Source organism: Mesoplodon bidens (assembly GCF_964165515.1).
Source record: "Mesoplodon bidens genome assembly, chromosome: 11".
NCBI classification, from domain to species: domain Eukaryota; kingdom Metazoa; phylum Chordata; class Mammalia; order Artiodactyla; family Ziphiidae; genus Mesoplodon; species Mesoplodon bidens.
Genome location: NC_138167.1, coordinates 72,321,828 through 72,333,893, shown reverse-complemented (window position 1 = coordinate 72,333,893; position 12,066 = coordinate 72,321,828). Strand labels below are relative to the sequence as shown.

The 12,066-nt window shown below is 41.9% G+C and overlaps 1 protein-coding gene across 1 annotated transcript; it reads left to right on the top strand.

The window, feature by feature from the left end:
* Positions 1 to 9,871: 9,871 nt before the first annotated feature.
* Positions 9,872 to 10,393, top strand: ASCL4 (achaete-scute family bHLH transcription factor 4; the record flags this gene model as incomplete). The annotated part of the gene is made up of 1 exon (XM_081250204.1): positions 9,872 to 10,393. The coding sequence occupies one exon, from the start codon at positions 9,872 to 9,874 to the stop codon at positions 10,391 to 10,393; it is 522 nt and encodes a 173-aa protein (XP_081106330.1).
* Positions 10,394 to 12,066: the final 1,673 nt, after the last annotated feature.

Genomic DNA, 12,066 nt, shown 5'->3' with positions numbered 1-12,066 from the left:
AAGAAGATATATGGATGGCAATTAAGCACACAAAAAGATGAGCAATTATTATTGATTAGGGAAATGCAAATCACAACACAATGAGATAACATTACACACATCCTAGAGTGGCCAAAATTTAAAAGGCCAACTACAACAAGTGTTGGTGCAGATACAAAACAACTGGAACCCTCACACTTTGCTGGTGGGAATGCAAATGCTGTAGCCATTTTAGAAAACAACTTAGCAATTTTTATACCATATGATTCAGTAATTAACACTTCTAGGTGTTTATCCAAGAGAAAATACAAACATATGTATAAAGACATGTACACAAATGTACATAGAAGCTTTATTTATAATAACCTCAAACTGGAAATAACCCAAATGTCCATCCACTGGTGAATGAATAAACAAATTAGAGTATATCTACATAGCAGAATACTATTCAGTAATAAAAAGGAAAAAGCTATTCATAGGTGAATCTCAATAGCATTAAGCTAAGTAAAAGAAACCATACACAAAAGACTACATAATATGTGTATCCATTTATATGAAATTCTAAAAAAGGCAAAACTGTAGTAATAAAAAGCAGGTAAGTGTCAGGGGTTGAGGATGAATGGGAGGAATGAGACTGACTGCAAAGGGGCATGAGGGGACTTCTAAGGGTGATGTAATTATGTTGATTGTGGGAGTGGGTATATGACTGCATACATTTGTCAAAATTCATCAAATAGTACATTTGAGATTGATGAGTTTTATTGTATGTAAAAATACCTGGAGTAAACAGTTCTCAGAGCTTTCTGAGATGGATGCTCTTCCTGGGTTATAATCCTCAAATTTGGCTCGAATAAAATTTTCCATTTCTTTCTTTTAAGAAAAAAACAGGGCTTCCCTGGTGGCGCAGTGGTTGAGAGTCCGCCTGCCAATGCAGGGGACACGGGTTCGTGCCCCGGTCCGGGAAGATCCCACATGCTGCGGAGCGGCTGGGCCTGTGAGCCATGGCCGCTGAGCCTGCGCGTCCAGAGCCTGTGCTCTGCAACGGGAGAGGCCACAACAGTGAGAGGCCCGCGTACCGCAAAAAAAAAAAAAAAAAAGAAAGAAAAAAAGAAAAAAACACTCAAAAAGTTGCTTTAAAAAGAAAATGATGTCAGGGTCATCAAAAATTGAAGCATCCTAACCCCATTCCCCAGACCAGATTAGGTCCACCATATGTTCTCTCACCATCCTTATCTTCATTGTAATTAATTGTTTAATTTTCTGTCTCACCAAGTAGATTTTAAGTTTTGGTGACAAGACCCATGTCTATCCTACTTAATGCTATATGACATAGCACAATTTTCAGCATATATTAGGTTCTCAGTAAATATTTGTTAAATGAATGAAAGTCAAACCGGCATAAATCAAAGCTATGCTTATTGACTCAAATATCTACTTACTTGGAGACCTACAGTAAAATGGATGCCCACAGTTGTCTAAGGAGCTGATTTAGGGTGACTTACCACTTAGGAGACACCAAGGTGCCACTGAGACAATAAAAACAATAGGAGAATTACTGACCAATTAGACAAGTAGAAATGAAGAGCATAGCTGCTCTTTTAGAACCCAAGTATTAGAAAGACTGTGGAATAAAGATGTAGGGTTGCAATCAAAGGTAAATCTTAGAGATTAATTGTGTATAAGACAAGCCAGATAGCAAGCATTAATATTTTGCTGGATGGCAAAGACAGAAACAGAGAGCAAATTACCTTTTTTTTTTTTTTTTTTTTGTCTGCGTTGTGTCTTCGTCGCTGTGCTCCGGCTTTTCTCTGGTTGAGGCGAGCAGGGGCTACTGTTCGTTGTGGTGCACGGGCTTCTCATTGCAGTGGCTTCTCTTGTTGTGGAGCACAGGCTCTAGGCGCACGGGCTTCAGTAGTTGTGCCGCACCAGCTTAGTTGCTCCACGGCATGTGGGATCTTCCTGGACCAGGGCTCGAACCCGTGTCCCCTGCATTGGCAGGCAGATTCTTAATCACTGCGCCACCAGGGAAGCCACGCAAATTACTTTTAAACGTCATGTTCTAGCCCTAAAGACAAGAACAGTAATGCGTAAGTTTGGGCCTGGACTGGGCTTCTTAGGATATTTTTCTTTCAATTGACTCTAATTAAGGTTTCAAATCCTGCTTCTGATGGCTCATGTAAGGGAGGGTCTGGAAATATGACTTCTTATGTGGGTAAACCTGTTCTTTGGAATTCTTGGGATTCTCATGCATAAGCCTGATTTATTGTAAATCAGACTTATGATTTACAATCTGATATAATAAATTATAATTATCAAATATAACTCTAACGGACTTATTTCTTTATTTAGTATTTGCAGAAAGGCATGGAAAGGCTAGAGTTTGTTCAACAAATTTGTGTTGAGTGCCTACTATTACTCTAGGCACTGGGGAGACAACAGTGAACTAAACAGGCAAAAGATACCAGTCTTTATGGAGCTTACATTATAGTGGAGAAAGATAATAAATAATTAAAATATAAAGTATACGAGATAGCAATAAATACCATTAAAAGTATGGCAAGGAATATAGATAGTGCTCAGAGATAGGAGCTGCAATTTTAAACAGGGTAGACAGGGAAGTCATCATTGAAAATGTGACATTTGAAACAAATGAGAGGAGGGAGTGACCCATGTGCACATCTGGAAGAGTGTTTCACTCAGAGGGAATGGCAAGTGCAAAGGCCCCGAGGCAGGAGAATCCCTGACAGGTTTGAGGAATTGCAAGGAGGCCAGTGACACTAGCACTGGGCGGTCTAATATGGGAGCCACTAGTCACGTGTGGTTATTGAGCCCCTGAAATGTCCCTAGTTCAAAGTGTGTAATTATTTTACAGTGATTGTGTTACTGGCCCCAGTTCTTCACTCCTCTTGTAACCATGCCCTTTACAAGGGGACTTCATAGCTCATCCTAGGAAAAGAAAAAAGTTTTTTCTGCCCCTTGATTCTGAGTTTCCCATGTTAGACATATACTAGAATTCAGCCTAAATCATTGCCCCTCAGGCTCAAGAACTAAATAAATGCTTATTTTCTTAAGCTACTGAGTCTTGGGGTGGTTTATTTGATGGCAATTTTGAGGCTGCCTTCCTTTTCTTGGATACCACTGATTTTCTGCTTTGACCTTTGGAAACTGTTACATGGGTATAAAAGATTAACCACTGGTATTTGGAACATTATTTCTCTTGGGTTAAGTTCCAAGTATTTGGTTTAACTTCTTTAAGGGCTGCAGAATGGCTTGTTTTCTAAATGGAGTGTGTATGGGACTAGAACTGGGATAATCTTGTGTGTTCTATGGACTTAAAAAGCAGAAAACATGTGGTGATAAACTAATTCAATTCCTCAGATTTGAAGAGACTACATGAATTTCAGTAGATGATCACCTAGGCTAAAACTGCTGAAGGAACCCTGACTTTGCTCAGACTGGGCAGTATGACCCCTCTATTTGAGACTGAGCAGAATCGGAAACTGGGGGGAATGATCTGTGGAGTTTAACCAAAGAAATTTTGATGCTGATATCTTTGAATTTAAACTTATAGGGTAAGGTTATTTAAACTTTGGGTTTTAATTTATCCTTAGCAATTTGATAATGGGTGCTTTTTAAAATCTGAAGTATTGGGGACTTCCCTGGTGGTCCAGTGGTTGAGAATCTGCCTTCCAATGCAGGGGATGTGGGTTCGATCCCTGGTCGGGGAACTAAGATCCCACATGCCACAGGGCAACTAAGCTCACACACCCTGGAGCCTGCATGTGTGCACCAGAACTAGAGAGAAGCCCGCGCTGCAAAGAAGAGCCCTCACACCGCAACGAGAGATCCCGCATGCCACAACAAAGATCCCATGTGCCACAACTAAGACCGGATGCAGCCAAATAAATAAATAAATAAAATTTTAAAATCTGAAGTATTACTCTACTGATAATTTATTTGATTGCATAATCTCTGGCCAGCTATATTGAAATGGTTTTCATTAGAGAAAGGAAAAGAATGTGCTTTTGGCCAAGGGACCACCAGGCTTTGAGGTTTATTTAACAAATGTATTGCTCTGATCTACTTTAGAGATTTTAATGCGGCAAAAGTTAAACTGGTGCAACATTAGATGCTTTCCCATAAAAAAGTACAAGGATGCTAGCATTAGACTAGAGATCTTAGGCAATGAAATTCAATAAGAAAAAATAAATGAGTTATACTAGAAAAGAAGAAACAAAATTATCATTACTTGTAGACGATCTGATTACAGTTTAAGAAATTTTAGAAAACTATCTTTAAAAAATAACTATTGGGGGACTTCCCTGGAGGTCCAGTGGATAAGACTCTGCGCTTCCAGGGCAGGGGGCACAGGTTCGATCCCTGGTTGGGGAACTGGGATTCCACATGCTTTGCAGCACGGCCAAAAAAACAAAAAACAAACAAAAACTATTGGCAATTCCCTGGTGGTCCAGTGGTTAGGGTTCCAAGCTCTCATTGCTGAGGACCCAGGTTCGAACCCTGGTCCGGGAACTAGAATTCCACAAGCTGTGTGGTGTGGCCCCCGAAACACCTATTAGAACTATCTTGAGTGGGGTGTTGTTTCACAAGTGTATACATATATCAAAACTCATTGAATGATGTATTTAATATATGAGAGTTTAACTATATGTAGATTTTACCTCATTTAAAAATCATTAGAACTAGTAAGAGAGATCATGAGATGACTGGATTAAAAATTAACATGAAATAAGTCAATAGCTTTGAAAAAATTCTATTCACAGCAGCAATCACACCTGTAAAACATCCTGAGATAACTATAACAAGAAGCATGTAAGATCTACATGAAGAAACATATGAAACTTTATTAAAGGGCAAAAAGAAGGCCTGAATAAATGAGTTCTACTATGTTCATATAGGAGAGATTCAATGTTAAAAAAAAGTAAATTCTCTCCAAATTAATCTGTATATTTAACACAATCCCAATTAGAATCCCAAAGTTTTCCTCTCTCACGGATATTAAAAGTGCATGTTGGGTTTCCCTGGTGGCACAGTGGTTAAGAATCCTCCTGCCAATGCAGGAGACACGGGTTTGAGCCCTGGTCTGGGAAGATCCCACATGCCGCGGAGCAACTAAGCCCGTGAGCCACAACTACTTAGCCTGTGTTCTAGAGCCCGCGAGCCACAACTACTGAGCCTGCGAGCCACAGCTACGGAAGCCCGCGTGCCTAGAGCCCGTGCTCTGCAACAAGAGAAGCCACCGCACTGAGAAGCTGGTGCACTGCAACGAAGAGTAGCCCCCGCTCGCCGCAACTACAGAAAAGCCCGCGCCCAGCAACGAAGACCCAATGCAGCCAAAAATGAATGAATGAATAAATAAATAAATTTTTTTAAACGTGCATGTTACTTTCCTCTTCTTTTCCAAATTTGGGCATCCTTGCTCAATAGTTCTTTCAGATAAATTGCAAAGTCAACCATCCATTCTCCAAGCCTTGAATGTGATACATTTTTCTGATTCACACCAAGATGCCACATAGACAAGGAAAGGCCTTGTAAATGTGTGGTAGGAGAAGGTAGCCTTAAGCAAGAGAGAAAAGACAAAAACCAAAAGGGAAGGGTTAATGGACTTAACTACATCAAAGTTTTAGATTTCTATTCAATAAAAGACTGCATAGACAAGGTTAAAATGCAAATAGTGTTTGAAAAGTTCAGAAAAAAACAGTAATAAATTGTACCTAAATATATGTGGTTCTTTAAATCTTGCTGTAAATTATATTATCTTTAAAAACAGAATGTAATGGTGTGGATAAAGGATTAACAAAACTTTTCCTCTTCTTGCACAACAATTTGACCTTCAGTTAACTTGCTGTTATCTGTTTCTCTGAAACCTAATAAAGATCGAATGTCAGCTATGTTGTTAGGCAGCCTGACTTATATTAAAGCAATTACCTGATTGTTAGATTGCATCTGGGTTGCCACAACTATAGCTGGTGGGGGAGCACAGCTTTGGGCTTTCCTGAGTGTGAAGACTCTTTAATTGGGCCGTGGTGAGGTCCCTGGAAGCTATGCCTGTGGGGTCTTTACAAGACATACTGGCTCCCGAGGGGTACCAGACTTCTAAGTCAGGGCAGCTGCCACACTGGTCTGATGTGAGTGGTCTTGCCTTGCACCTGAGCTGTCACTTGGCCTCAGGTGGGTTAAGGGGAGCAGCTATGTGGATTTCTGCATAGATTACTGCAAGGACTCCCAGGGAGGTGTAACACCTAATTCTGCCCTGCTCAGAGCTATTGTTCCTGACCTAAATCCTTCCAAATGAATCTGATGCTAAATGTGGCCCATGGTAGTCTTAATGAATCTTGAAGTTTAGTTGTGCCTGAGAAGACTCCTGGTGAATGCTGCACATGGTAATACAAACACTTTATACTTGGGCTATATAGAAAAGAACTAATTGGATAGAATCTCATCAATCTGAGATTTATGTACTACACCTGTGATAAATCTTACTTGGATCATGAGGTAATACATATGTTTCCCTGTTCCCCCATCAGTGGCAGCTGATGCATATTGCAGGTACGGGGCCAGTGGGTGTGCAGCCCTCTGTGCCATGGGTTTAGGATACCAAAATCTACAATGTGATATCAAATACTTCACAAGAAGGGCCAGTCTAAGTCTCTTTATCTCACGTATTTCAAGCAAGTGATGGGGGACCTGTCTGAGTTTTAGGGGTGGAAGTTTTCCTTGGCCTTAGAGATACCTTTAAATCTCCTGAGCCTGACCTTTGGTGAATCCCATTCCCCCTTTTACAAGCAGATCTAAGTAGGACTACACAAACCTAGTTCCAAACGCTCTTGGCGGTTTTGCCTATCTGTAACTTGATCTAGCCAGTCTTAAGAAAGACATCTTTAAAGTTGGCGAGAACATTTGTCTGGATGAAAACTGACTGGGGAGTGATGGGGAGTCAGAATCTCCTCTTTTGATCTCTTATATAAGAAAGAAGGCAGCCCCTCCCCCCATGCTCCCCCCCCACATACACACTCACGCACATTGTGCGAGTAAAACGATGCTTCTCTCACTGGGATCTCAGCGGGAAAACCACTTATTTCCAACGCACATGCACCTTCAAAAAGTGTAAGAAAGAGTGTCAGCATTCTTTGTGACCATATAGATCATGTAGTAATCATAACACTACTTGGACCCTCTAAAAAGACCACTATAAGATCAGGGTCTGGCCATTGTTGATTGTGGTATTAGTAGTGGGGGAAGAAATCCTGTAGATATTTATTCCTCAGAGACAGAATTTATAAGAAGCCAGAAAACTTGGCCCAAGAACTTTAAATTATAATGATAAATCTGTTTGTTTAGGTCAGATCAGGGTATCATTTGAGTTTTCTGTATATTTTATCTTAGTATTTTAAAGTTCACTAGATCAGAGAAAAGCAAAAGTAATATTTGTTCTTTGTAATACTTTAAATAGTAGGAATATCCATAAAGAAAAATGAACCGCTCCCCCATCCCCAATGCCACCTTTTTTAGGCAACCAATGACAAAAGTTTAGAGTGTGTCTTTCTACTTTTTTCCCTGTGCTCATGTAAAGACATCATGCAGAATAGTTTGTTTTAAGTTCATGCTGCATATGTTACCCTACCATTTGCTTTTTTTCACTAACGTGTTATGGACATCTCTGCAAGTTCTTACATATAGATCTAACTCATTATTTTTAATAAGACAATATGCTAAAAGGATTAGCCCTTTCCCTATTGATGGACATTCAAGCTATTTCCATTTATTCTCTTGTTTTAATCACTACAAACAATGCTGCAATAAATATTATTGTACATATAAATCCATACTGGTGCATTTATTTTTGCAGGATAAAATTGTAGAGAACTCTGAGTCAAAGGATATGTGATGTGCACTATTAATATTAATATTTTCCCAAAAGCTTGCAGCAATTTATGCTTCTGCCCTTTCCGCCAATCCTTGTTAGCAATCTTTTACATTTTTGCCAATCTGAGGATGAAAAATGGTATCTTAACTATTCTCTTTTTTGTTCCCCTTCAATCTATTCTGCATTCTGCAGTGATCTTTTAGAAAAACAAATCTTACCACGTCACCTCTCTGCTCAAAACACCTCATTTATTTCCCATCACTCTTAGAGTAATGGCCGACATCTTTGACATGGCCAAAAAGCTCCTTGTGGTCTAATTGTCTGCCTCTCCGGTGGGCTTTTCGCCCAATAGGGCTTCCTCCTGATAGGTCTCAACTCTACTGAGAAATCAAGATGACATATGTTTGTTTACTGGTACAAGCCTCAGAGGGAGCTACGCCTTTTAAAATGTGACTAACTTATGCCTGAAAGGAATAATTGTTTCTATTTTATTTGCCATGATGGAAGTGTTTTTCCACTTGCTTCAGGCAGATCATCAGAGTAAACAGGGAAGCGTAGGACTTGTCGAAAAAACATGTTAGGGCGACACCTTGGCTCCCGAGGAATAGGCAGAAAGTCTGATTGAAAACGTAGGGGGTTTTTGCTTCTCTTGTTTTAAAGTCAGACTTTTAAAGTAGAAGCTGCCTTTAATGTGCTGGTTTGCAGAACAGAAAATCTGATTTTCAGTGTGATAACACATTCTTTGACATTAACCAGTACAGTTGGATTTTTAATGCCACTTTCATCTTCAAAGCCCTTCACCAACACGGTGGATTAATTATTCATTTTTTGGTTGTGTGTTAAAAAGACAAATCTTCAAAGCCATCATCCTTTCTCCTCGGAAGTGGGGCTCTCCACCTTTCAAATGTTGCTTTCTTACCCCCAAGGGAGAAAATAAATTACATCTTTTTTTTTAAGACAAAAAGAATACAATAGAAATATACTCTTTACACTATGGAAAGCTGATGTCCTTATATCCTGGGTGGGATCAGAGAGGTCAGGAAGCAGTGCTTAAGCTGTGTTTACAGTAAGCACTGTGAGAAATAACTCTGGCTAAAAGTGTTTGTTACTGCTCAGTCTTTTGATGTGCTCTTAAAAAGTAGCACAAATACATCACGGCCCCGTGTTCAACATAATGATATGCAGGCTCTTATATTTGTTGCTAAAGTATATTTCTTTTCTGTTCTCTTCAAATAACGTCTACTTGGGTTTTTTTAAAGTTTTGGTTTTGGATTAGAAAACCCTCAAGCCTTCCCTGGGGTCCTCCTTAACTTGACACATTTTATAACCACAAGGGAGCAGTCTTCCCTTTGATGAGGTCTTCTCTCCACCTCTCCAGAAATGAAAGAGCAAGTGTAAGTTTGCAAACAGCCTAAAAGCTCTTCCCATTAGCCCTGGACGCCGGAAACCACAAAGGGCAGTCAAGTCTTGATTTTCAAGGAGAAAGCCTCTGGTAAACTTTCGCTCAGCAGCCAGGAAAACTGTTGGTTCCTGGGAGGAGCTCTTCTGAAACCTTGACGATTCCTATGTTCATGAAGACACAGAGCGGTGGATTACAGTAATTGAAAAGCTTTGGTGGTTTTGTAAGATTACTATACGTTTGGTGTGCGCTCACATTTCCAGGCTAGGGGACCGAGTAGAGGAACCCCTTTTGTTATCTTTTGAAATAAGATCAGAAGGGAAGACGGGGTTTGAAGTGTGGATTGGGGGGGCGGTCTCCTAAATCTTTGCCTATCACCTCCGCCTGGATCATTATAAAAAGATCGAGGAGTACAATGAACTTAGGGAATCATGCAACGTTTCCGTGAAGCCTGTTCTGGAACCTAGCTTCCGGATCCAGAAACTTCTCCAGAAGCAGACAAGCTGTGCTAGGCAGTGTGAATGGACCAGCACCTCCGCTTTGAAGATTTATTTTCAGTCTTCTGCTGAGAGATTCACCTCTGGGGTGATTGGTTAGCTTTTCGGCGGATGATGGAGAAACGTAAACAGGTCGGACTGCTGACCCTGCCGTACCACCTGCTCCCGGGCCCCATGGGCGTGCCTGGGTCCCTGCCCCGCCTTCCCCTGCGGGACCCCTTCAGGGTCTCCTTGCGTCTGGACGCCGCGTGCTGGGAGCGGGAGCGGGGTGGCTGCGCCCCGCGGCGGCCGTACTTGCCCCTGCCGCTGGACGGCGCCTTCGAGCCCGCTTTCCTCCGCAAGCGCAACGAACGCGAGCGACAGCGGGTGCGCTGCGTGAACGAGGGCTACGCGCGCCTCCGAGCTCACCTGCCCCGCGAGCTGGCGGACAAGCGCCTCAGCAAAGTGGAGACGCTCCGCGCCGCCATCCGTTACATCAAGCACCTCCAGGAGCTGCTGGAGCGCCACGCGCGGGGTCAGGAGAGCGCGGCCGGCGCCGGCCCCTCGCTCAGGGCTGAATGCAACAGCGACGGCGAGTCCAAGGCCTCGTCGGCGCCTTCGCCCAGCAGCGAGCCCGAGGAGGGGGCCTGTTAGAGAGCGCTGGGCCGGCCCGGACCCCTCCCGCTGCGCCGCGCGCTTTTGGAGTCTGCTCTAAGGTTCCCTCCGGAGGTGGTTTGCATTTGCAATCTGGTTTTTTTTTTTCTCCAGAACTAAATCTTAGGAAAAAGGAAATGAGTGCTTTAGGGGGAAAAAAAATTTTTGACATTCTAGTTGTTTCCACCCCCTCCACCCCCCCTGTTGGTTATGTGCCTGCAACTGAAAGATGCTTATGAAACTCTTCCTGTACTTCTCAAAGACAAACTGTACCAGACTCCTCAAAGGGCGAACACAACGAGGATTTGCCACAGTCAGCGGGGTGGGTAAATTAGGGACGTAAATACTGAAACAAATCCAACCTTAACCAAAGAAGAACTTTCCAAAACTAGCTAACTAACTAAATAACAGCCCTTAAGATGAGCGGAAGGTTTTTCCTGCATTCCTTCATTTGGGAATTGATGAAAAATGTAATTGACACCGTGCTTTGGAGGAAGGTGGCCCTAAGCTGACACTTGGGAACACGTTTGCCAGAGCGCGCGGCCAAGCCAGCCTGTGCTGTTGACTAAGAGTGTGGATGGCGGTGCTAGAAAGGACATTCCATATTGGAAACATCCTGTTTTATCAAGAGTGGTCGTGTGGGAGCTTCATAGCATCTAGCAGATAGTAACGTGTCAGTGGCAATGATCTTTTAGAAAGAGAACTCAGATTTGTATGAAAACTTACTTTTCCTCTCAGATGTCTTGTGCGTCGTGTTTTCATTTTCCTTCTCTTTGTACCTCTCACCTCCACCCCCTTGTTCTCACTCCATCTAACTTTCGGTTAAAGTGACACTGTGGCCTTAAAAAAAAAAGGAAATGCTTAGATGGTTGAATGGAAGGGATTGAGGTTGGGACATTCTCATACTTTTATCACCTTGAGGGCTTCCAGCTATACTGAAATTGTCTAGTGACTCTGGAAGTCTTTTAAAAATATTTAATTCTGGTCTTTTTTTTTTCCCTGAGAAACAATTATAAATTCAGTAGGTAAGTCAAATGCTTGTTGACATATGAAGATAAGCTTCTTATCTCTAAAGTTTTCTTAATATGCTGACTGTCCCTTTCCCTGGAGACAGCTTTGCTCTGGGGGTGAGGGGGCTTGGGGGTGCTGGGAAGAGGACAAAGAGAGAAAACTAACAGTGCTGAGCCCTTTCCAGGTATTATTTCATTAAGTCCCACACTGAGGTAGGTTTTATTACTCCCTTTCTGCAGATGTGTGAACAGAGGGAAGCAAATAAACAATAAACATCTTTTATGTGCCAGAAATTTTGTTGTGTGGTTTTCACATTTTGTCTTGTTTATTCTCATAAATCTGTGAAGTGGGTATTATACATATTTGTAGTTAAAAAGAAAAAAAAAAAAAAAGGCTGGGAGAGGTTACATGTCTTGCCCAGGTTAGTGTTGCTAGAATTAGGTGAGCTGAGATCAAGTCCTAAGTCTGCCTGACCCTGAAGCCCAGGCTTGCTTTCTGCCTGACCGTGCTCTCCTTTGCCCTGTCATTTGCTAGCTAGGTGACCAGCAAATGCTTCTTAACCTCTCTGCAACTCAAGTTCCTCCTCCTCGTTCCACTACTTCACAGAAGCATAGGTTACAGACCTTGGTCATCTGCAAGCTACAATCCAATGATTAAGTTAG